We start from the raw sequence: 27359 nt of genomic DNA, 5'->3' as shown, positions 1-27359 counted from the left end.
TTTTATCGTTGCTCACAAACCAACACACTGCAGACACCTCTGATATTGTCACTGATTGTGGGCCACATGTTCCTGCTGTCAGCCTACCATGTTCATGCACATCTAGAAATATTATTGTTACAGTATAGGAGCGAACAAACGAAACAAAAGCACACCAAGTTTAAAAAGGTCAAAATGTGTCAAAGCCCTTCCTCGAGGAGGATGGGGTTCGAACCTACTTGTGCAGAGTATAATGTATTAAGAGGTTATTACCTTAACCACTAAGCCACCTCCGTATGTGCTTTAGCCCCCTCCGGACATGAGTTGGCTCTTTCCCCATACTCAAGGGTAATTTTCCTCTTCCACCTACAATTTCAACATTTACCTTGGGAGATGTCAAACCACAGAGCCTGTGCTGCGCTTCAGTGTTAGCTGTAGTGGACACCCCGTTGAACATAAAAAGCATATTGAGCTTGTTACGACCCCAAGTGTCTAGGGGAAAAGGGGTGTAACATTTAGGATAATTCTTTTGGAAGCAGGGGGGGGTTTGGTGAGGGACTAGGAAGCGTGATAAGGGTAAGGAACTAGAGTGGTGCCAAAGGAAATAAAATAACAAACAAAAATGGAGCTGGCTAGGACAGTGAGGGAAAGCTAATCTGACTACAAAAGAAACCCCGAAACACACGGTCTTCGGCATCTTCAACACCCTAGCTAACCTGCACTGACTACCCAAAACCATACAAGACAAACGGCACTCACCCGTACTAAACTAGTGCACTAATACAAAATCAACTAAGTGTGTAAGTGTACCCAACAACCTAAACTAACCTTATATACAAAAGTTCACACAAAAACACAAGTGAACCAGGAATACAAATAAGGAAAAAACAAGAGCAATCAACAGGACAGGGTACAAAAGAACACATAAGTTGAACATGTAACACTTGGGCAAGGTAATGACAAATCAAGGATGAACACACAAACAAACGAAAGTACAAAGAAACTAACGTAAAACCAACAAAACAACAAAGCCGAAGCTATACGAAAATACACAAACACAAAGCAAAACAAAGCAACAAACGAAGCCGAAGCAATAACCAGGAGTGAAACGAAACGAAACGAAACGAAACGAAACGAAACGAAACGAAACCGAACCGAACCGAACCGAACCGAACCGAACCGAACCAAACCAAACCAAACCAAACCAAACCAAAACCAAAACCAAAACCAAAACCAAAACCAAAACCAAAACCAAAACCAAAACCAAACGGGACCAAAGTCAAACGAAAGGCCTCTTCTTTCTGAAAGCCTCCATGTTATATAGTGAATAAGATGTGTTCTGATTGGCTGAGGCTAATTAATGATGATATCATACTGAAACAGTGGAGTAATGGTGGGTCAATGGGGAAGGGAGAACAATCACGGGTCAGCAGTGTGGAACATAGAAAAAAACACACACTGAACACACACTGGGACGTAACAGAGCTCCTTGGACATAAGCCATTTCTCGTCACTTGCTCAGCGAGCAGGCGCAGCACATACTGAATGCAGGTGACTCAGAGCAATTGAGATGTGTCCAAGTGGCTGTAAAAGGGATATTTGATGCCAGTGCCATGGCTTAGTTCTCCGACGGCAGGCATAGCGGCGCGCCGGTTGGAGTATTCTCAGTCGCACTGAATGGCAACGTCATGGCAACGTCAGCTCAAACCACCAAATGGAGACGGGCGTGCCGACAAGCTGACCCTGCTGATGCGGGATTAACACTATGATAAGAGAATGCTGTGGCTTAGTTGGTTAAAGTGCCTGCCTAGTAAACAGGAGATCCTGGGGTTGAGTCCCAGTGGTGCCTGTCTTGCCACACAGTTTATCATTATGGACAACAACATGCTTCTACATTAAATTTAATGGAAGTGTTCATTTAATTTTTGGAACAACTTGTTTTTAAAAAAATCCATACAAATTGCGAAAGATAAAATACTCATCTGTTTTGTCAGTGCAGAGGAATTACTGCCAGCTGGCAAGGAAACAAAAACGATTTTTTTGTCTTTAGCCAAAAACCTGTGAATGTAGAAAAAGGTAATGTGCGTTAGTTTCTATGGCACAGTCAGTCAGCGTATCCTTTAGTTAAACATAACGTTGGTAAATCAAAAGTCCCCAGAGACTCATTTCAAATTGATCCGACCTCAACACCGTCTCCCCTAAATGTGATGGGGTTTCTTTGGATGTCCTTAAGCATCCTGATAGTTGCAGAGATATTCAAAATATTGCAATTTGGTTGTAGTTTAAAAAGATATTTTAGCTGGGGATCCTCAAATGATGAGGGTAGAAAAGAGAACTATTCGACACCATCAGGAGTGCTTAATGTGTGATAAAAGTGTTTTTTAATCACAAAGTGAAAATAGTGAATTTGTCTTTCACTTAGATGTTCATCAAAAGCTCATTAAACAATGAAGGAGAGGCTCGTGTTCCGAATTCTCTTCGTGTCTCATTGTCTTGCTTTGATTTTTAAAATGTACACTGTTGACTATTCACTCTTCCTAACATGATTAAAGAGCCGAGTTTAGTTCAGAGGTAAAGCATCTCATGCATCGTATGAAGCTCTGTTTTCTATCACCAGGTCTCCACTCTGGATTTATTTTTAAGCGCGATATCTTTTCTGTGATTTCTTTCATTTGAATTCCCTCATGTGTGAATTTCAGCGCGACACATAAACTCGTTTGTCTGTTTTAAAGAGATGCAATTTTTAAAACAGACAAAATGAAAGACTTATTAACTAAATACACATAGAAACCTGCACCTAATTGAGAAAATTTGGACTGGGGCGATTTATTATTGTAGCGGCGCAAGGGCGCAAGCTCACAGCGGTGCACTTGAGGAATGCGGTACAAGGGTCAGTGGTGCATTGGATAACGCATCTGATTACAGATCAGGAGACTGTAGGATTGTAATGCTCTTAAACCCAATACCATAACTGTAGTGTGTTCAGTCCTACACAACCTTTCTATCGACTGAATAAGCCTCCTGTTCCATCTCCATCTTCTTCCCACACATTACGGCTATTTCAGCACCGTTATTGTTGGACTACAGTCAAAGATGCGTAAGGGACACTATTCCGAAGAACTGTCTTAAATAAATAACATTGCAAAAGGTAACAATAATGCTTTCTTAACGTAACCTTACATTTGGCCTTACAATAAAATTTTCTGTACCCTCAAATAAAAAAAAATCTTACTGCTTTCTCCTGAGAAACACAAGTGTAGTGTCAAATCACAAAAAATAATACAACAAATATACTAAATTAACACCCAGATATGACAACACACAGCTATGACAGAACACATTGAAGACTTAAAAGCCCTTTAAATTCCATTCTCTTCCCTCCCCAGGATAACTGAAAACTAACTATAATAAAGACTGTATATGCATTACTTGTAATACAGCTACTAATAAATATATACATGGAACTTAATTATTAATAAATAACACTTTTATTAATACATACATGTAATGATAACATTCATTGTGAATATTTGTGGTGTCTGGAAAGCAATTTTAGTTAAATATAATAATAATTTTCAAGCAAGTGGTGCATAAGCTTGTTACTTAATGAGTACATTATTTCCATTACATTCAAGACAATTCTAATGTGATCAATTGTTCTGCTTTGTCCGCTACTGAGTTGCTTAAAACCTATGAAGAGGTGGTTTAAGCTAGACTCCTAATGCAGTAACATCTAACGGGCAGCAGCTGTTATTTTAGGTTTGTTGCAATTGAGAACAGGTTTAGTACAGAGCTGCTGACAAATTTCAGCGGAGTTTATTGTATATAAGTTTATCGCAATTGACCCATTGTAGCTACCAATCAGCAGCAAGGAAAAACAAACTTCACTTGTGCCTTTTAGAAAAAGGGAAACAGAGTAGTAGTGTATGTGGTAATTTCAGGTACAATGTAAGAACTAAAGTTAACTACTCCCATTGTAATGCGTGGGGTCCTATCAATAGAAATAAAATTGTTGTAATCGGCATGACTCTGCTATGTACTGCTGTATAAGTACCACGCGCTGACCGATTGCGCCACTGGAGCTGTGCACGTTGTGCTCCTCATACAGACTGATGCTGCAGAAACACAGGGAGAAAACGGTTTTGGTTGTGGATCCATCTCCACATGGGGAAAAGGAACAGTAAAATAGCAAGGAAAATACAAGAAAAGAAACTGAAAGAATTGTGCTAACAGCAAAGGGAGGCGGAGGGAGGTGGTCGGACAAGTAAATCAACCTGGCAAATTATTTGTAGCGACATTTTTGAGTCAATCAGCACACGGATTTCTCTTCATGTGCCTTAAACTGTGCAGTTTGCAGAACTAGCTGACGCACCCTGTCGTGAAGACCCTCTGTAAGGTGATTACACGTTTCATTTTCAAGTCACCTCCTTTACATGCAATTGCAGCCCCAAGACTCAGAGAAAGCATGAGAAATGGCTTTTATCTGGGTATTATAGTCTGTAAAGACCAAGATGAAAGATGTCCATTGGACTTTACACCTATTTTAAGTAAAAATAAAAAAAGATTTCAGTTATATAACTTTATTTGGAAGAATAAACCTCATTATATTAGAAAACACCTTTTGGGTAAACCAAAAAACCAAGGGGACATGAATGTTATAGACTTTTATATGTCAGATATAACTTTTAAAAGTAATTGGATTAGGAAATATATTAATAATAAATATAGTATTTGGAATTTTATTCCAAACATAATTTTTCAGAATGTTGGGGATCTTGACTTTCTGTTAAAATGTAACTTTGATATAAAAAAACCCAGTTAAGTTATCTAATTTTCATAAGCAAGTATTATTTACAAACACAATTTTTCACCACATATCACATACATATTATATTTGGAATAATAAAGACATTAAGATTAAAAATATTTTTTTTTACATACTTGGTTTAACAACAAAATGTATTTAGTGGCTCAACTGTTGAATGAAGATGGTAGATTGTTTACTTATCCTGAATTTTCCGGAAGGTGTAGTGGGCTTATTAAAAGCAAGTCAAAGTGCTAATAGGACTGACTTTCTTCGGGGTCCTACAACTGATTTATTCTTGGATGGATAAGAAGTGTAACAATACTCATATTAGGAATCTTTGTAAACCCCATCTTATCCCTTCTTGTTAGTCTTTTTGGAATGCAATGTATGAAAATATTGGACAACTCCTGATAGATTTTGTATTACAAATAAAGTTAAATAGATATTGTTTAAAATTGTTCATAAGTTTTATTCAGTTAAATTAGTACTCTTTAAATTTAAACATGAGCAGGACGATCTGTGTGTTTTTTGTCGGACTGAAAAGGAATCTTTGGTGCATTTATTTTGTTAGGTGTGTGTTTGTAAAATTGTTTTGGACAGACTTGCAGAGTTTTGTTTGCAGGCAGTTAAAGGTGTTTTTTAGATTGAAGGATTTTGATATTTTATTGTATTGTTTAATAGAAAATTTGGAAAAAGAGCATTTATTTATAGTCAATGTACAGTGCCTTGCGAAAGTATTCGGCCCCCTTGAACTTTTCAACCTTTTGCCACATTTCAGGCTTCAAACATAAAGATATAAATTTTTTATTTTATGTGAAGAATCACCAACAAGTGGGACACAATTGTGAAGTGGAACGAAATCTATTGGATTTTTGAAACTTTTTTAACTAATAAAAAAATGAAAAGTGGGGCGTGCAAAATTATTCGGCCCCTTTACTTTCAGTGCAGCAAACTCACTCCAAAAGTTCAGCGAGGATCTCTGAATGATCCAATGTTGTCCTAAATGACTGATGGTGATAAATAGAATCCACCTGTGTGTAATCAAGTCTCTGTATAAATGCACCTGCTCTGTGATAGTCTCAAGGTTCTGTTGAAAGCGCAGAGAGCATCATGAAGACCAAGGAACACACCAGGCAGGTCCGTAATACTGTTGTGGAGAAGTTTAAAGCCGGATTTGGATACAAAAAGCTTCAAACATCCCAAGGAGCACTGTGCAAGCGATCATCTTGAAATGGAAGGAGTATCAGACCACTGCAAATCTACCAAGACCTGGCCGTCCCTCTAAACTTTCAGCTCAGACAAGGAGAAGACTGATCAGAGATGCAGCCAAGAGGCCCATGATCACTCTGGATGAACTGCAGAGAACTACAGCTGAGGTGGGAGAGTCTGTCCATAGGACAACAATCAGTCTTACACTGCACAAATCTGGCCTTTATGGAAGAGTGGCAAGAAGAAAGCCATTTCTCAAAGATATCCATAAAAAGTCTCGTCTAAAGGTTGCCACAAGCCACCTGGGAGACACCCCAAACATGTGGAAGAAGGTGCTCTGGTCAGATGAAACCAAAATCGAACTTTTTGGCCACAATGCAAAACGATATGTTTGGCGTAAAAGCAACACAGCTCATCACCCTCAATGTGGCAAAAGGTTGAAAAGTTCAAGGGGGCCGAATACTTTCGCAAGGCACTGTAATAATCATTCTTGGTAAATTTCACATCCATGAATCCAAATGGTCTAATAATACTCCCCTTTTTAGTACTTTTGAGGTGGATGTCACAGACGTCCAAAGGGACTAACCGTGGGGAGCAGGAGAGCGGAAAAAGACCCATATGCGTAGCGGCGAGACGGGAAAAAGGCCCGGGCTCATTAGTGCAAAGAGTTCAGGAATGCCGTATAGAAACCTAAGCCCTCAGGGAGCGGACATGGGGCGCCCTGGTGCTAGGCGGGTCTCAGGACATCCAAACATCAATGCTGAGCGAGGACAGAGTGCAAGACCCGGAAATATATAGCCCAAGGGAAAGAGAGGGACAGGAAGGACAGCAGACTGGAAACTAGGGACAGGACAGAGAAGGAGCGCCCTCTGGCTGCAGAGGGCGTGACAGTGGAGCTGCAACACTATTTAAATTCTATAAAAAATTTGAGAAATAATAAAGCAAGGAAAACATATGATATATGTAAAAAATACAATCTGTTCACATAATTTACCTCATTACCTCTGGCAGTTAAATGTTTTTTTTCTGTTTGTGCCTGTTCTCTTGTACCTGTTTTGATCCTCTGGTTGTATTTGTATTTGTAAATTCTTTATACATTTAATAAAAAAATCTAAAAAAAGAAAGCATGAGAAATGGCTTTTATCTGTTACTTTGCATGTGCCAGATCAGAGTTCAATGTGAAGCGCCGTACAGGCTCGATGGCTTAACATCTTCCATCGATCACATAAAATTGCAGTGAAGCGATCTAAATATGACTCTGAAGTACTTGGAAAGATGATTATTTTGAGCGAGCCTCCCAGGGTCTGCTACGAGGCTGAAGCTGGCTTCTTATTCGCGTTTTTCGTTCCACCTTAAATGCTGCTGCTGTGATGTTATGTCGCCTTTTACCTGTAGATAGCTCTCTTTGATCAGTGCTAATCCGGCTGGAATACTGTAGACATCCTCAGTGAAAGGGAATATCAAAATAAATAGCCACTGTCCAAATTATATTTTTGTATGGAATATATTTTAGAAAATCGCAAACCAATTTTAAAAACTCACCACAACACGGACTTACACTGGGAAAAGGTGACTGCACTTTCTGCTTATTGCTACGGCCCTCCCCCCGATTATGAAAACATCTTACAATTCTGACACCGAGGTGTGAGAGACAATGTAACAGACTGTCAAAATCCTGAAGTACAAGACATTTTAATGCACCGTTTTTCAAATATGACCCTCTGATCTTGGCATGTCAGAATACATTGGGAAAAAGTATGGCACGAATTGCACAAATTGCAATGGCACGAATTGTTGAGAATATCATTGACCTTGCCGATATTTGCAGGGAATATGAGTGTTTTGCACATGTTGAACTACAACAAGTAAAAATTGAGTTCCTTAGTCAATATCACCGGGGATGTCCAATAATTACAAACATTAATAGGTTCAAGGAAACTTAGACCACACATTAAGTTTTATCTTCGAATGGAGGGTGGGATAATTCATTTATACTCTCGTTGCTCATTACCTAACTATTTTAAAAATATGACGCAGATTTAATTGAGAAACTTGTAATCGCCTTAAAGAGAGTCTTCTTGAAGACGTGCACCAGCTAGCTCTCCACTGTCAATTGACAGGACTTTAGAAGAAACTGTTCTCATACAGCCAACGTTCAAATTACACATCTTAAGGAACATGAAGAGAAATCCGTGTACTAAATAACACACAGCTGTCGCTGCAAATTATCACCAAGCTGTTTTATGTCTGACCACCTCTTTCCTACTTTGCAGCGAGCACAATTCGTTCTGTTTCTTCATTGCTATTTTACTGTCTCTTTCCCCCATGTGGAGATGTATCCACAGCCGAAACTTTAGGTCGGTTCTTGTTACTCTATCCGATTGAAAGAGCTGTATTAAAGGCACTCCCATTTCTGCAGGAAAGTTTTTGTTGCTGCCAACACAATATACTGCAGCCAAATGTGATAGCGATACTGTCACTGCTTGTGGGCCACATGTTCCTGCTGTTATATTATGTCATGTTCATCCACAACTAGAAACATTAGTGATGTAGCACAAGCTTTAAATAGGTGCAGTCGATAGAGCTTGAATCTCTTAATCTCAGAACTGTGGGTTCAGCCCCCACATTGGGTCCCTCTGTGTCCATTTCATCCCTCCAATGCTCCTAGCAGGACCTGATGGCGTAGAGTAATCCCCAGTGCCTTATGACCTTTGGCGTAATTCAGCTTTCTTTCCACTTTGGGTCTTGATTCAGATATTGCTTTGAAAGCATCAGGCAAGCAAGAGTTTGTCTAAATGGAGGGAGATCTACACACGAGCAAGTATTAAACACTTCAGCATTTACTTTTCGAATACCACACTTTGTCAAAACACTGCCACTTCATAAGCTAATAAGTAATGGTTTTTGAGCACGCATTGTATTGTTAATGCTGTTATTAAAAAAGCGTAAATTCACATAATGGAATTTGGACAGAGCAAAGTAGTCCAGCCCCTAGACAACATTGCATACCCATTGATTAGAGTTTAAAACTACAGGAGCAGGGGTAACAATAATGGCAACAACGTGTTTTGGAGTTCGGCATTTCTCATTTCTTCTGCAGAAACATCGTATCGGAATGATCTGCCCGAGATAAAAGAGGAATTGCGGCTTTATATCATTTTTCTGAGCACTGCGTTGTTCTGTTCATGCTGACCACACGCTTAAATTTATGTCATTTAATGCATGTGTTACCTTTCCAGGTTTTCCTGAAATTCCTCGCATTTGAACCATCACTAAAATATTTCATTCGGGTTCGCCCAATACATCGTGGAAACAACATTTGCAGGGGAATGCTGTCACACATGAAACCTTTGGAAGTTTGAGAAGTGTATTTCAAAAGGAGTGGGTGAATAGAAAATGAAACAGTGGTCACTTTGTAGGCTAGAAAGAAATCCAAGCAGCATAAAACCCAGTGCATTTTAACAATGCAGAATACTCACAAATTGCATTGTGCTGCACCTTTCTCCTGCTGCTTTCATAATTCAGTCTTTCACATTTTACCATACTTCTTTTCTCAATAGTTTGAGATCTTCGGTTTACAAGCCCAACACTTTACCACTTGGCCACCACATCTGCAGGACCCAGTTGTTTCCCATCAAGGCTATCACATTTTTTAAATAAAAAAAAAAACATAAAAAATAAAATAAATATGATTATTACTGTTGTTCAAATTAATTATTCTGAAATTGATTAAATTGCATGGAGGCAACAACAAAAATACCTTAACAAGGAAATATGGGGCAGAAGTGGGATTACAAGTCACACCTTCGAAGAGACTGAAGCTTTAAACCAGCCAATTACCAGTTACCATTCATAATGGCTTTTCAGCACTTGTAGTCTGAGTTTGCGTTGTTATGACTTCTTTGGCACTCTGAATATAGTTCTTCTGTGGAGCAGGCTTCAGACTCTGCTTATAGCGCCTGTGTATTTTATTTTTACCGGAAGACAAATTCCGAATTGTATCTCTTCTGTTTTAGAAGTTTTGAATGGCGTATTTTATACAGCACACAAACAGTATTCTAATTGCAGAATGCAGATCTGTGCAGCAATCGTACTCGATTTGACTGTGTTTCTGAAATACTTTAGCAAACATATTCAGGATTCCTTGAACCTTTAAAAACAAAACTACTTTGCTTCCAATCTCTGATGTCACTGTAAACTCGGACATGATGTTCTGCAGATGTGCAGTGTGCCTTTCCTCTTGTCATATTCAAGAGTACTCACTGTGTGAGCTCCTCACTGCATGTCCTGTACTCTACTGTGATTTCATTTGGATTATCTACGTGGAGTGCAGTGACAAGTTCGTCTTGAACATTTTCGGTTTGTGAAAGGAAACACTAAAGAAAATACAAGTAATGAACATTTAAAATAACCATAGTACAGCTAGAAGAGGGAAAGATAAAAGACGATTTAGAATGACATTCACAATAGATTGAAGAAAGGCACAACCGCCCAAACAGGGACTTGAACCCTGGACCCTCAGATTAAAAGTCTGATGCTCTACCAACTGAGCTATCTGGGCTCTCGAAAAAACAAAGCCACTGCCGGGATCCTCGCAAATCACATGTCTCTTCTTGTGCCGAAGTGCAGTCATACCTGACCCGTCTGGAATGACCACTGACAGACTTTATCCAGAAGCGACAGCACCACTCCCTGTAGAATGAGAGAGAAATACAGAACGACACAAGGAGTCAAGGGGCTCCCACAATTAATCTTTCCTCACATTACACATTTTTTCACTATCATTTTGACCTTTTCACAATCAGATTTTTTTCACATTTAATAAGATCTTTTAAGCAACAACATTTAAGAAAGAAAACAAATGGAACATTTTTTGAAACAATAATAAAAAAAAAACTTTCAATGCCTTGGTTGTCTAAGTGTGCACACCCTTTATAAAGGGGGTTGTAACTGTGCTGAAATTTAACCAGTCACATTCCAGATCATGTACAAAGGTTATTTGCCTTTGCCAGACATCAATTGTATTGATTCTGATTAGTCCTAATTTATATCAGCTGATCTCATATAACCATCCGATCTGGGAGAACAAACGTTCAAACTGCACAGCAGAACATGAAGAGAAATCCAACTGCTGATTGTCAGCAAAGAATGTCGTTACAAATTAGTTGTTGTATGTATCTAGCCACCTCTTTCCTTCCTACTTTGCATTGAGCACAATTCTTTCAGTTTCTTCTCTTGCATTTTCTTTGCTATTTTACTGTCCCTTTCCCCCATGTGGAGGTGGATCCACAACCGAAACCCTGTTTCACCCTGTTTGTGCAAAGTCAATCTGTGAAGGGAAAGCAAAGCGTACATCTCCAGTGGCGCAATCGGTCAGCGTGTGGTACTTAAACAGCAGTGCACAACGGAGTTATGCCGAGGTTGTGAGTTTGAGCCTCACCTGGAGTGGTATAGCATGTCTTTAGCTACTGAAAGCAACTGTCCACTTTAGATGCTGCTACTTATAAGTGATCTTTAACACCTTATCCAGTGGGATTGCAGTCTATAAGGTATTTGCTGGAGATCCGGTCTTAATTAACATCAAAGGAACAGGTAAAGGGTTTGTTCCACGTCACACCCGAAGAAGGGTCCACGTCGTGTTTCCTTCTCTTTTGAGCATGGAATAAACCTATACTTTTTCCTTTGCAGCTTACGCATGCCGACGCAGGTCACTACTTAATTTCCCATCAGTTGTGGACCCCCTGCTGATCTGTACACAGATGAGAGATATCTTCTTAGACGAGAGGTCTACTGGGACTAAGGGAGCACGATGGGGTACTGAAGACTAGAAAATGCTCTCGCATTAGATTCTGTGTTTTTGTTGTTCCCCAGATTTGTTTTTAATGTTCTTTTTGTTTTTAAGTTGTTCCATGAAGTAATTTTTTTAAAATTTATTTTCTGTAGTAGTTAGACTACTGCAATGACTTACCTAGGTTCCGGAAGAATTCTTGTTTTGTGGTTGTTGTGTTTTCGGGTTACAAGATTTTTTTTTCTGTTGATAGGACCCCACGCATTACTGTGGGACTAGTTAACTTAAGTTCTTACATTGTACCTGAAATTACCACATAAACTACGGCTCTGTTTTTTTTATGTAAGGCTCTGTGTTTCCTACTGATGTAGGAGACTAACTTAAATTAACTTAAACCACCTCTTCACAGGGTTTAAGTAACTCAATAGTGGAACAGGTGATCGCATTTGAACTGTTCTGAATGTAATGGAAATAATATAGTCACAATAACGAACATATGCACCTATCGCTTGAAATATTTAGCTAAGATTGTTTTCTAGACACCACAAATATTCACAATGATTTTTATCAATATGTCTTTATTAATAAAAGTGTAATGTATTATTAAGATTAATGTATATCTTTATTAGTAGCTGTATTACAGGTAATGCATGTACAGCCTTTAATATGCAATAGTGAATTTTCAGGTTTCCTATGAAGGGAAGAAAACTGAAATGAAGGAAATACATATTTAAAGGGGGTGTAAGTCTTAAATGTGTTCAGTCACGTCTGGGTGTTAACTGAATAGATTGTATTACTTATTGTGATTTGACACATTTCTCAGGAGACAGCAGAAAAATGGTGGAATTTGCGCGTACAGAAAATAACTTGAACTGAACAGGCAAATGTAAGGTGATGTTAAAGAAAAAAAAACTTTGTCACCTTTTTCAACGTGATTATTTAAGACAGTTTATCAGAACCGTATCTCTTCTCGATTCTGTGGCTGTGGTCCAACAATATCGGCGGTGAAACAAGCAGAATGTGTGGAAAGAATTGGAGACGTAACGGGAGACTCACGCTGAGAAATGTGGTTTAAAAACTTTACGAGCTAGGTACGCGTCGAACCTACAATTTTCCGATCCGAAATCGGACGCTTTATCTTTTGCGCCTCTGGCCCTGACACCCTAACAACACCACTGTGAGCTTTGCGCTGCTATTAGTAATTCTGTACATCGCTCCAGTCCAAATTTTCTCAATTATATTCACGTGTTTTCTACTTGTATTTAGCTACTAGGTCTTTCATTTTGTCTGTTTTAAAAATAGCATCTCTTTAAAACAGACAAACGGTTTTATGTGTCGCGCTGAATATTCACACACGGGGGAAGTCACACGAAAGATAATCACAGATAAGATGTCGCGTTTAAAAAGAAATCCAGAGTGGCGATAGAAAACAAAGCCTTATACACGCGATACAAGTGCTCTGCAGCTGAACTGAACTCCTGACAGGCACTTTTGCCTGCGGCTCTTTAATTGTGTTAGGAAGACTGACGCGTCTACACAGTGTACAATTTAAAGGTCGAAGCAAGACAATCAGATCAGAATTCAGAACACGAGCCTCTGCTTTATCGTTTACTGAGCTTTCGATTAACGTCTAAGGGTTATCTTCCATATCATCTTTTGTTCTACATTCATAGGTTTAAGACTAAAGACAAAAAAATAGTTATCATTTTCTTGCCAGCTGGTAGTAATTCTTCTGCACTGACAGGGGAGATTAGTATTTTATCTATCGCAATTTGTGTGTAGTTTATGAAAAACAAGTTGTTCCAGAAATGAACACTTACATTAAACTTAAGGCAGACGCCTGCTGCTGCCCATAATGATAAACTCTACACGACGAGAGAGAAAGAAAGGCACTGGTGGGATTTGAATTCAGGATCACCAATTTACTAGACAGGCACTTTAACCAGCTAAGCTGCGGCACTGCCCTTTTACAGTTACCTGGACGCACTGCTATGAGACACCGGCGTTCTGTTTGCGCTGAGCCTGCTCACTGAGCAAGTGACGAGAAATGGCTTTTATCTGGTAATTTCAAGTCCAAGGAACCCAATATGCTTTTTATGTTCAACAGGATGTCCACTACAGCCGGCACTGAAGCGCAGCAGAGGCTCTGTGGTTTGACATCCTCCAAGGAAAATGTTGAAATCGCAGGTGGAAGATAACAATTGTCCTTGAGTAGAGCCGAGTGGTTTCTCCCCATGTTCGCATAAGTTTCCTCCAGGTGCTCTAGTTTATCGCCGGCAGCCATATCACTCTGCAACTCACAAGTGGCAGCCCACTAAAGCTGAGCACAGGTGAGCCTGGTCAGTACCTGGATGGAAGACCTCCTAGGAAAAACTAAGGTTGCTGCTTGAAGAGATGTTAGTGGGATCAGCAGGGGGTGCTAATACCCCAGTATAGTGAGGGGGGCACTATACTGTAAACAGGCTCTATCCTTCAAGTAAGATGTGAAACTGAGGTTCTGACTCTCTGTGTTATTAAAAATCCCAGGGCTTTTTTTCAAAAAGACTAGAGGCTAAACAATAAAAACCCATGCATGCTAATGGGTATTACTGAGGACTAACTGTCCCTCTGTTCTACATAGATGTGTCAAATTTCCCATTGGCCCTTACCAATCATTGCCTCCTAATACAGTAACATCACTTTATTAACCCTTTACAATTTCTTGCATTAGGAATTATCTTTTCACATACCCCAACTTTCTCTCCATAAGACACACAGGCGGGGAGAGAGAAGCTTGGGGTCAGAGTGCAGGGTCTGCCATTGTACAGCACCCCTGGAGCAGCTGGGGGTTAAGGGCCTTGCTCAGGAGCCCAACAGAGTAGGATTCCTCTGCCAGCTGCAAGATGTGAACCAGCAACTTTCCAGGCACAGTTCCTTAGCCACAGAGCCACCACTCAATCTAATCCTCATCTATGAATAGGCTTCATTAGTCTGCTCTCCTCCCCTCTGATAGCTGGTGTGGTAAGTATTCTGGTGCGCTATGGCTGCTGTCCCATCATCCAGGTTGCGCATTGGTGGTGGTGGAGGGGAGTCCCCATTACCTGTAAAGCGCTTTGAGTGGAGTGTCCAGAAAAGTGCTATATAAGTGTAAGGAATTATTAATTATATTATTATTGCCACAGTTATTGATATTATTTAGCAAGTTAGTTTAAAAAGGCCTGACCCTTTATGATCATGAGTTTTACAATGTCAGTTTGTCACTCCTGTTTATAGTTTTAACTTTCCTGTGTTCCTGTTATTTAAATCCAGATGCTTTTGTAACTCTCTGTAGCTATACAATTTCTGTAGGTTTAGGATTAGTCATGCTATATATACAGTGTCTTCTTGCAGGACCCTTGATTTCTCTTGATTTGTAGGGAAATTTAAATAACATTTAGGTTTTATTATGTTGTGTCTGACTTTGTGTACAGTGTTTTTTGTCCTTTGTGTGGATCTACTGATACTTATGATTTGAAACAAGTAACTTTCTTCTTTCTCTTGATTTTATCATTCCAAGTGACCAAGGGCTCCTTAATTTTTAATGATACCTTTAATGTCATACATAACATAACAAAACCAAAGATTATTGCAAAGCAAAACTTTAATAAAATGTATTAAAAAATATTCCCATCAAAACTGGTACATTCAGAACTGTACATCAATCAACAATTTTATTTCCTATATCTGGAACATCAAATGGTAGAAAAAGAAAGACTGAGCAGAAATGGGATGTTCAAGCCTCAGTTTTGCAAAACACAAGCTGCAGGTCCTGTAGACACAGACACTGAGGACAATATGGAAACAGTGGAGTGAAGTGGACTCAGGTCACAGACAGTGTCAGTGTGGGAACAGTGGAGTGAAGTGGACTCAGGTCACAGACAGTGACAGTGTGGAAACAGTGGAGTGAAGTGGACTCAGGTCACAGACAGTGTCAGACAGTCTCAGTGCTCAGAACTGTTGTAAGACTGTGTGACTCTGTTGGTGAAGCTCTTCTGTGTCTAGACCTGCAGGAGGAGTTTCTCCCAGACAGCCCTGTCAGTCCCGCACCACCCATCCTCTCCCTGACATCCTCTTCCCCAACATCATCGTAGTCAGCCCTGTCAGGGGCTGGGACTCCTTCTTCAGGGGGCAGTGTGGGCAGGACCCTGTCCACTCCAGGGCCAGTTTGGAGGACACCTGACAGAGAGACACAGACTCATATTTTTACAAATAACTCAGTTATTAACATAATATTGATACAAATAAGTATTATGAAAATGGTCAATATCAGAAATGACTGAGTAGATAAATTAATAATTAAATTAATTAAAGATGCAGCCATTCAAAATGGGTGAGGTATTTCGCGGCATACCCCGGTGGGCATGTCGCGGTATCACGCAGTTCATGTGTGTCACGTGGCTAACTATCCGGCGTCGCCTTGTAAAACCGCCAGGGGGAGCTTAACCTCTCATGTACAGCATTTGAGCCTTTAATTTTGAACTGTGTATTACAGCATGTTAATCATCAGTCATTCAAATGTTGGTATATTTTATGAAAGCAAGATTGCTCAGTTGGACAAAAGTACACAAACTACCTTTATCAGAAATATTTATGCATCAAAGCCTTTACTGAAGATATTACTAATAGTATTAATAATGGATGACTTTGGACAAGCTGTATACTCAAAGTATAATTTCTTTAGCACATTTGTACAAGCACTTGGAATCTGTCCAAGCCATACTTTGTCAGGCATTTTGTTTTACTTCAACGGGCATAAAAACTTCCTTGCTTTTAACAGGGCGTTTCATAATTTCTAACTACGAAAATGATTTAAAATGCGACACCTATCATTCAACTAGAGCTTAAAATATCACAAGGATCCTCAAGAGCACAGCAAAGAGTGTATTAAAAGACACTTGTATTTATCAACGCTTTCTTTTCCGTATACCAGATTTTATGGAACCACTTCAGAGGGGTGTCAGCCAGTCAGATTCCAGGAATCGGCACTTTAAAGGAAAAATACACACCGGTATTCCATTTCTCCCTAAACATTGTAAGCTTCGAAGTCTTTAACTAACGTGATACCGGAGTCAACAAGCATACTTTTAGAATTTGATTAAAAGGGAATATAATATGGAATCGCGTATCTCAAGAATTTAATAACGGTATGATTATATCCGTGTACTGCGACAGGGCTGTGTAGGGCTGTTTCGCCTCCCTGTTCATGCGAGCTGCCTTGTAGCCGACTGGTCTAGGTGCGTGACTACCAACTGGCAGGTTGTGTGTTCTAATCCAGCTGGTGCTGGACTTTTCTTTTAACAAACATTTCTTCGAAAAAATAGGTAAGCGATATTATGGACAATCAATTGACTTTTATATTTCAAAATATCGCAACATGATCGATATTTGTGATATTTTGAACATATCTTCCCTTCTGACAGCGGTTCCTTCTTCTATTGTGTGTGTGTGTGCAACAGAGTAAATTTTTATAGAGAAATGAAGGCTGGACAGTATGCGTTACAATATAAACATTTATATTGATTTAAACCGTGTTCTGATTTAAATCGCAAATGCGTGTTTAATTATATGTGTTTTTTAATCATAATCAGGCTAATGCATTTCTACATTTTTTGTATGAACCAGCTTAGAGGTTCATACAGAAAGACAGCTTGTGTTTAAATTGAGTGTAAGGTAATTTATGCTTCTAAAGTCATGGTCAGCATTTATTATTGTGCTGTGCTGTAAACTTTTTCTGTGCCTAGTCACATTATTTTATAGCATTTTTATTGCGTTATTAAATCCGGTGGCGCTGTGTGAAGTCTATAAACGATATTAATTTTGGAACTTAAACATACAGTATATGGCTGGTCTCGGTACTTTAAAGACAACATACACACCAGTATTATATTTCTCCCTATACATTTTAAGCATCGAAGGCTTTAACTTCTTGGACTTCACACGCGTTGCAGTATGCTCCTATTCTTTTTATGCTCAGGCACTAAGTAAAAGGAGATGCTTCATATTGCTTGACTAATTTTAAAAACTAAGTTATAAATGCAGACGCTCCCTCGGTGCGCTGCTCTGGTGCTCTGGCTCTTACACAGTACCTGTCTGCCGTAAGTGTTACAATATACATACCTAACACTGCTTGTACCCATCTGTCATGCAAATAAAACACCTTGAATTGAATTGAATTGAGGGGAAAGTGGGGGAATACTAAAGCCAATACTGGCGACGTGCTAATGCACAGTCCGGGTGTGGCAGGCTTCCAATGTCAACTCGACTCGATTGGAAGACAATGAACGTATTTTAGCCCTAAATGAATTAATAGCAAACATGGTTTACATAAAATACATTTTTCCAAGAAAGTTTATAATAATACGATCTATAGTTGAAATCTGAGCTTAGAAATAAAGGAAAGGCATTTTCAGAGAGCAATCACGCTGTGTTTATGTACAGTGCCTTGCGAAAGTATTCGGCCCCCTTGAACTTTTCAACCTTTTGCCACATTTCAGGCTTCAAACATAAAGATATAAATTTTTTATTTTATGTGAAGAATCACCAACAAGTGGGACACAATTGTGAAGTGGAACGAAACCTATTGGATTTTTGAAACTTTTTTAACTAAGAAAAAAATGAAAAGTGGGGCGTGCAAAATTATTCGGCCCCCTTGCGTTAATACTTTGTAGAGCCACCTTTTGCTGCGATTACAGCTGCAAGTCGCTTGGGGTATGTCTCTATCAGTTTTGCACATCGAGAGACTGAAATTCTTGCCCAATCTTCCTTGCAAAACAGCTCGAGCTCAGTGAGGTTGGATGGAGAGCGTTTGTGAACAGCAGTTTTCAGCTCTTTCCACAGATTCTCGATTGGATTCAGGTCTGGACTTTGACTTGGCCATTCAAACACCTGGATACGTTTATTTGTGAACCATTCCTTTGTAGATTTTGCTGTATGTTTGGGATCATTGTCTTGTTGGAAGATAAATCTCCGTCCCAGTTTCAGGTCTTTTGCAGACTCCAACAGGTTTTCATCCAGAATGGTCCTGTATTTGGCTGCATCCATCTTCCCCTCAATTTTAACCATCTTCCCTGTCCCTGCTGAAGAAAAGCAGGCCCAAACCATGATGCTGCCACCACCATGTTTGACAGTGGGGATGGTGTGTTGAGGGTGATGAGCTGTGTTGCTTTTACGCCAAACATATCGTTTTGCATTGTGGCCAAAAAGTTCGATTTTGGTTTCATCTGACCAGAGCACCTTCTTCCACATGTTTGGGGTGTCTCCCAGGTGGCTTGTGGCAAACTTTAGACGAGACTTTTTATGGATATCTTTGAGAAATGGCTTTCTTCTTGCCACTCTTCCATAAAGGCCAGATTTGTGCAGTGTAAGACTGATTGTTGTCCTATGGACAGACTCTCCCACCTCAGCTGTAGTTCTCTGCAGTTCATCCAGAGTGATCATGGGCCTCTTGGCTGCATCTCTGATCAGTCTTCTCCTTGTCTGAGCTGAAAGTTTAGAGGGACGGCCAGGTCTTGGTAGATTTGCAGTGGTCTGATACTCCTTCCATTTCAAGATGATCGCTTGCACAGTGCTCCTTGGGATGTTTGAAGCTTGGGAAATCTTTTTGTATCCAAATCCGGCTTTAAACTTCTCCACAACAGTATTACGGACCTGCCTGGTGTGTTCCTTGGTCTTCATGATGCTCTCTGCACTTTCAACAGAACCTTGAGACTATCACAGAGCAGGTGCATTTATACAGAGACTTGATTACACACAGGTGGATTCTATTTATCACCATCAGTCATTTAGGACAACATTGGATCATTCAGAGATCCTCGCTGAACTTCTGGAGTGAGTTTGCTGCACTGAAAGTAAAGGGGCCGAATAATTTTGCACGCCCCACTTTTCATTTTTTTATTAGTTAAAAAAGTTTCAAAAATCCAATAGATTTCGTTCCACTTCACATATGTGTCCCACTTGTTGGTGATTCTTCACATAAAATAAAAAATTTATATCTTTATGTTTGAAGCCTGAAATGTGGCAAAAGGTTGAAAAGTTCAAGGGGGCCGAATACTTTCGCAAGGCACTGTAGAAAAAGCGATTGGGTTTATGAGCAATCTATTTACCTATTCGCTTAAAACGCTATATAAAATAAAGTTTATTTAGAGATGAATGATCAGTGTCGCAGTTTAAATAATGGGAGTCAGGAAACTAACACACAGCGCCACCGGATTTAATAACGCAATAAAAACGCTATAAAATAATGTGACTAGGCACAGAAAAAGTTTACAGCACAGCACAATAATAAATGCTGACCATGACTTTAGAAGCATAAATTACCTTACACTCAATTTAAACACAAGCTGTCTTTCTGTATGAACCTCTAAGCTGGTTCATACAGAAAATGTAGAAATGCATTAGCCTGATTATGATTAAAAAACACATATAATTAAACACGCATTTGCGATTTAAATCAGAACACGATTTAAATCAAAATAAATGTTTATATTGTAACGCATACTGTCCAGCCTCCATTTCTCTATAAAAATTTACTCTGTTGCACACACACACACAATAGAAGCAGGAACCGCTGTCAGAAGGGAAGATATGTTCAAAATATCGCAAATATCGATCATGTTGCGATATTTTGTAATATAAAAGTCAATTGATTGTCCATAATATCGCTTACCTATTTTTTCGAAGAAATGTTTGTTAAAAGAAAAGTCCAGCACCAGCTGGATTCAAACACACAACCTGCCAGTTGGTAGTCACGCACCTAGACCAGTCGGCTACAAGGCAGCTCGCATGGACAGGGAGGCGAAACAGCCCTACACAGCCCTGTCGCAGTACACGGATATAATCATACCGTTATTAAATTCTTGAGATACGCGATTCCATATTATATTCCCTTTTAATCAAATTCTAAAAGTATGCTTGTTGACTCCGGTATCACGTTAGTTAAAGACTTCGAAGCTTACAATGTTTAGGGAGAAATGGAATACTGGTGTGTATTTTTTTCTTTAAAGTACCAAGACCAGCTATATACAGTAAGTCTTTCTACGACAGACCAACGGACCACGAGTGCCCTTGTCGGTCAACCAATCACGCACCGTGGTATTTTGCGTCATCGCGCGTCACGATGCACGACGCCGTAGCCAATTACCTCCGGTACGTGTCTGTACCGCGCACTTTGAATGGCTGCATCTGTATAAGCTCCCAACTTGTAAAGATTTTGTCAAGAACAAACCCAAGTTTGGTATAGTTAGAGGCACATAAGAGATTTGTTCTTTGGAACAGCTTTATTGAAAAAAGTAATAGTTGAGACACAATTTGTTAAATATGTGTTATTAACGACACTACACACATGAAATTACACACAACAAACATACAGCACACAATTACAAATTTGCTGACAAGGTGTTTTAGACACCTACATCCTAACCACCCAGAAAATTCTCAAACTGCTACCTAGTATTCAACTTTTACAGATCACCTACATAAAAGAAAGAGATAAATCAAACCTTCTAAACCAAAGACATTACAACCTACAGTTAAATCTCTCTCTTTGTGAACCCAACTGTTACAAAATGAATGGGATCCTATCTCCCTGTTCTAAAGATGCTCCCACTAGCCAAGAGAGGCACTCTTTAACTAAGGGATTATCTAAAGAAGAAATAAAAGTTTCTAAAAACAACAGAAAGGCAAGCTTTCTTTATGAGGGTCAGACAAAACTCCAATCTGGTCTTTCCAGTTGATCTGGACAAGTAGAAGCAAGAAGTAGCTCTCGCCTTCTATCATTCCTGGGCGGTTGATTGACAATCATTTACCCAGAACTTAACTACATTTCATTGTTGCTTTGATCACTGAATCTCACACCTCAACATTTCAGCAAACATCTCCTTGCTTGACAGCCCCTAACCATATACTGTAATTGGAATTGGAATTGATTACATTAGCCAGGTGTACCTAGAATTTTTAAAACACTTACATAGTCACAATTGTGTAGTGAATGGGGATTTTAATTTTCTGTAGGAATCAGAAATTATAGCAGTATATTTTGAGAGTACTTGTAGACTTTTAGGAACTAATCAAACATCATAATCTATAGTCTCACACGTATTCTAACCAAACAATATACAATTTATTGATATAATCATAATTTTCATAACAAAAAATAAGCATAAGAGAACATATCTGAGAAGTAATCTGCTTTGATATCAATGGCTATTAGTGGACTAACAGTTATAGTATACAGAATAGATGTTACAATATTGTAGTCAAAAGTGTTTAATAGGATTGTTTAAAAATTAAATTGTATATTTTTGGAAGAACTGATGATTCAGTGTAGAATTCACTTATACTTATGGAGTATCAATGCACTAAAACCACAGTGAGGAAGACCTAGTAATTTCTGAGCCTAGTAATTCTCTCTGCAGTCAGAGAACATAATTCCTGGTCTTGGGGAATCTAAAGCTTTGTTCTGCCCAGACCTCATTCCCTCATAATTAATCAGCTGCTGATCAGTTTAAATCAATTTGGCTATCTGATTGGCTAGGTGTGTCAGGGTTTCAATGACACTCTGATCTTTGTGATCTAACTTTGTACAATTCAGGTCACTCAGTCTTTATTGGCTGTTATTGATCCTGGTAGGACATGATAGAGTGAAGCTACCGCTACTGCAAAATGACTGATTCCCCCCTGTCTTGGATGACAGTGCAACAGAGATGGATTACTGGAGGTTATCTTTCCCATCCCTGAACTACCTAACCCACACTGAGCCGCCTGGCTGTAGCCCCTTTTACCTGAAGTGGGGTCTTCCTCACTGCTGAACACATCACTGTACCCAGAGGGTGTCTCATCAGAGAGGAGTCTCCCTGTGAACAGAAGAGCAGGCCAGTAATGGCTCTGTCATTCTGACACAGATCGGCCTGTCAGAGACCTCTTCTCTTCTAGGTAGTGTTTATTTGCAGATATGAAATTAGGTTGAGACTAATTTCTAATGACAAAGGCTACTGTGGGCTGGTACAGGGGGTACTCCTTAGTCTTATTTATAATAACTCACCTGACACAGTGTCTGGACTCTGGGGCACAGTGATGGCATCATCATAGTACTCAGGGGCCTCTTCTTTCACAGAGGACATCAGCTTTCCTAAAGCACACAGAGCACAGCTTCACTGTCACACATCAGCACACTGAGTTATCTAGAGCACAGGACTGCTGGAGCTCATCAGAACACACTGTTTAACTGAACATCACACAGGATCTAAAACTCCAGGCTCTAAGTACAGGAGATCAGGGGGAACCTGATTTCCAGTCCTATTCACAACTGTAATAAATGTAAAACAATTCCTAGATTTTCAAATAAGACGTTGAAGGAAAACAAGGCAGAGAAAGTTTGGCTGTATTTGGACAGAGAGGGTGGTGATGTGAACCCTATGAGATACTGAAGAGGAGCCGGACACTGGCAGCAGTGACCCAGACTGAGTGTGCAGGGCTGAGATCACAGGGAGAGAGTCAGATTCATGTAACTGGTGCAGAGTAGTACAGACTCCGTATTCAGAGGCTGAGATCCAAGAAAGAGTAGAGAGATTCAGACTCTGTGGGATTGGTGCAGAGTTTCCCTATGTGATTGGACTGAAATAACCCACCTGACAAGGCATCTGGACTCTGAGGTACAGTTACAGCATCATCATAGTACTCTGGGATCTCTTCTTTCAGAGGAGTTATCGAGTCTCCTGAACCACACAGAGAGACAGAGAATTTACACTTCAGTACTCAGACTTACTTTGACCATAGAGCTGCAAAGTAATTGGAAAGTGTGATTTTAAATGTTTTATGGAGTATAGTTAAGCCAAAACTCTAGGGTCGCTGATTTATCTGATCTGAAAGGCAGCATGCTGTTCCGCAGTCTCCTTTTCTATCAAAACCAATGAGAGCAGCACCCTGTTTACCACCCCAGTATTGACCAGGTCTAGTTTTGCTCAGCATCTATGATTTGCTGAGATAATGCTAGTGTGAGGCAACACTGAAAAACAGACTTTATAAAGTATCAAACACGTGTGGTTATATTTATATAATTCAGGATTTTCTACATAAGTTCTCTAATCAGCGTGGTTTGAGGTGAGAGTGAGTACTGAACTGAAGACCTCCTCACTCCCACACTGAGCCCCCTGACTCAACCTCCCCTCACCTGGTACTGGGTCTCCCTCACTGTCCTCCACATCATCATATCCAGAGGGCAGCTCATCAGAGAGGAATCTCCCTGTGAACAGGAGGACAGATCAGTATTACCTGCAGTCAGACAGCAGCCTCACTGTCCTCTACTGGAAGAGAAGCCAATGTGTGAGTTTGTGTTTATAAGGCAGATCCAGAATCGTGCTGTGTTAATTTTCTTCACTTAGTTTGACACCAGTTGAGAAAAAATCCTACAGGTTTAAAACTAAAAAATACCCTTTTTGTCAGAAACCAGTTGAGTGAGATTTTCTACAAGTGTAAGTCCTCAGATTTTCCTTAGAGGGTGGAGACTAATCACACCTGAAGACTGTCTCCACTCACCTCTCCTGGGGGCGCTGTAGGTTCCCTCTCTGGCCAGTTTGTATTCTATATCCTCGTAGACGGCATCATGATAGGGGGCGAGTGCTCCCTTAGATAGGGCTGTGTGAGGAAACAGACACTCAGGGTTAACATGCAGGGAGAGGAGTACAAGATAAAAAATGTCACTCCTAAACCTATTTTGGACATTTGAGCACACAAATGTTATGATTCTGGATTTGCAAATTTCCTGATATCTCCACCTGTAATTGTTGCTAATCTTTTTCAAATAATCTTTCTTAAACTTCAAATGGATTTCTCTACCCTATTAAAATTGCTCACATCCAGCACACCTTTAAATTAGACAGGTTTTACCTCAGGCAATTGTGATTTTAAAGCAGGTTTATTCCTCAGGGTAATTATGTAAATATAAGTTCCATGTGAGTGACAGAACTGACCACTAGAGGTTATTATGTGGATGGAGAGTTCCCTCCCTACCTTTCCTCAGCTTGATTCAGTCCAGAGTGACAGCAGTCCCACAGGTGAAGCTCACTGCCTGTGCAGTTCACCTCGTCCAGCCAGATGGTGTCACTCCCTGGTCCGAATGAGGCCTCTATCTCTGCGCTCATTACATCCCCACAGCCCAGCTGTCTGCAGACCACCTGGGCATCCTGCAGGTCCCAGGAGTCGTCACAGACTGTCCCCCAGGAGCCCTCGTACCGCTGCTCCACCCGGCCAGAGCAGTTAGTGCCTCCAGCCAGGCGCAGAGCCAGGGGGACTGAAAGTCAACAGAAAGGTTATTCAGTGTCATTAGATCTGTGACTGTAGACGAGAGTGGAGAGGTTACTGAGTGTCTTCAGCTCAGTGACTGTAGTAAAGATTAGTGAGGTATAGAGTGACCCTAGAAGAGAGCTGTATGGTTACTGTTCCTCAGCTCAGGGCTGCAGTGTCTCTGACTGTTTTACACACTGAACTCACCTGGGCAGTACAGCTGAGGCTGCTCTTCCTGAGGGGCTGGAGTGCTTCTGTCAGCTTCTTTTCTAAGACCTTCAAGAATTAATAGTCATATAAAAACATTATTATTATAAAATGAATAACAATGACATTGCTTTCATTTTTATACATGTTTGGATATAAATTTATAATAATTCAATTGAAAGCTCTTATTATGTTCTGAACTTGGCAAAACACTAATCCACAGAGCTGCTCGAGATAAAGACAATCACTGCAGAGCTGTTTAAGAGGAAGGCAGCATTACTCTTCACTCTCTACCTGAGCAGGTGATATTAGCCACTTCTTGGTCTGTGCAGTCATTCTGACCCCAGGGGGAGGAGGGACACTGCCACAGGGAAGAGTCATGTTTGCGACAGCAGACAAAGTCCAGCCATTTGGGATCTGGGCTCATCCTGGAGTTTGTCTCTCTGATGGTGCCCTTGTCTCCACAGCCCAGCTGTTTACAGATCACTGCAGCTGTGGAGTCAGTCATGCCGTTCTGACACACACTGCCCCAGGTGCCATTGTAGTAAACCTCTGCCTGTCCTGAACAGCCTGCAGACAGTCTCAGCAGAGTGTAATCTGTCAAGACAGCAGGGAAAGTTAAAGGAAACAAACCCTGACAAGACAGCCCAACGTTTCATTCTGAACTGGTAAGAAACAACTAGCAATGAAATGAAATGAACATGTAATGAAACAATGACAGCTGTACAATAACACAGTTGACATGAAGGTGACAGGCAGGACTGTGTGGTTCTGTTCATTCAGAATCTGGACAGTGCATCACACAGAACTTTAAAATCCCATTACATGATCAGGTTCTGACCCAAAACATCATTCTGATCAGCTTGGCTATTCAGCAGCAGCACAACTAAGAGACTGAGGCATGAAAGTAGAACTCTTGGCTCAGGATGAGCGGTGCAGCGTTATGAATGGAGAAAACGTGGCTCAGGGTGACATTTAACACTGTGTGGGTCATCAGGATCTGACCAGAAGCCATTCTTGGAACAAATCAAAATGAAACATTTGAGGCAGAAAATCATGAAAGATAATGGCCAAGACAAATACACCCAAACAGACAACAGGTCTTATTGATGTGAGAATTTTAAAGTTTGGACCCTAGATTTTACTGGAGGACTGAGATGAATATATCCCCATTCACTAGTGGAGGGGAATTTCTCTTGAGTTTCTTTCTCTCTTTATTTATTTTTGCTGGGATGTGAATATGTGCATTCACAACTGTATCATAAATATAAATATTTATTTTAAAATTAATTCTGCATCCAGCTCAGTCTTTTCCTCAACAAGATGCATTTAAGCACTCCAGATGCAAACCATATCCACAATGTGGAATTCCAGTATGTGGATTATTTTATTTAGTTAACTTACTGAACACAAGATTCTCACATTCTCACAAGTCAAACATATTTAGGCACTCTAGATGCAAGCCATATCCACAATGTGGGATTAAAGAATCTGAATCATTGTAATTTTAATTATCTCCCCTACCTGAACACAGGATTCTCACATCCTCCTTGTGTCCACAGTCATGCCGTCCCCACCCTGCTGAGGGACAATCCCACAGAGACGACTCGTTCCCCAGACAGCCCACCTCATCCAGCCAGATGGGTCCAGTTCCCTGGCTGAAGGAGGCTGGCACTGGGGCACTGAGGGCCATCCCACACTGGAGCTGTCTGCATACCACCTGAGAGTCTGCCAGGTCCCAGGAGTCATCGCAGACTGTCCCCCAGGAACCATTGTGATATGCCTCCAGCCTCCCAGCACCTCCTGCACCAACCAGCCTGAGGGACAGCTGATCTAGGAGCAGAGAATTAGAGGTTAGGGGTCCAGAGGTCAGTGCAGTACTAAGAGATCACCATGACCTGCTGTTACATGTTGAAGATTATCTCGGCCCACAAGGCACAGCAGATACAGTTCAAGTACAATGTTTCTTGACTTTTGATTAATTTAATATATACTTATTGTAACAGATTGTTCATAAGCAGTATACCAGATAAGTTACTTTTCTGACCCACTGCTGGGCACAGAGACAATAGC

At 40.3% G+C, this 27359-nt stretch overlaps 1 protein-coding gene and 1 non-coding gene across 2 annotated transcripts in view; both read right to left on the bottom strand.

The window, feature by feature from the left end:
* LOC148665564 (antigen WC1.1-like) overlaps nt 1-27034 on the bottom strand; it is a 589159-nt gene extending 562125 nt beyond the window's left edge. The window contains exons 1-6 of the mRNA XM_088630949.1: nt 26811-27034; nt 25581-25883; nt 25003-25086; nt 24333-24431; nt 23968-24039; nt 22840-22926 (exon numbers count right to left, since the gene is read on the bottom strand). Coding sequence (XP_088487075.1) covers nt 22840-22926; nt 23968-24039; nt 24333-24431; nt 25003-25086; nt 25581-25883; nt 26811-26979 — 814 coding nt within the window. The 5' untranslated portion in view covers nt 26980-27034. The remainder of the gene's footprint in view (nt 1-22839; nt 22927-23967; nt 24040-24332; nt 24432-25002; nt 25087-25580; nt 25884-26810) is intronic.
* trnak-uuu (transfer RNA lysine (anticodon UUU)) lies at nt 10484-10556 on the bottom strand. The gene has a single exon. It is a non-coding gene; the product is annotated as a tRNA-Lys (tRNA).
* Nucleotides 27035-27359: the final 325 nt, after the last annotated feature.

Source organism: Lepisosteus platostomus, chromosome 5 (genome assembly GCF_059453375.1).
Source record: "Lepisosteus platostomus isolate fLepPlt1 chromosome 5, fLepPlt1.hap1, whole genome shotgun sequence".
NCBI lineage: Eukaryota > Metazoa > Chordata > Actinopteri > Semionotiformes > Lepisosteidae > Lepisosteus > Lepisosteus platostomus.
The sequence above is the reverse complement of the archived record's forward strand: the minus strand, read 5'-3'. Positions and strand labels throughout refer to the sequence as shown.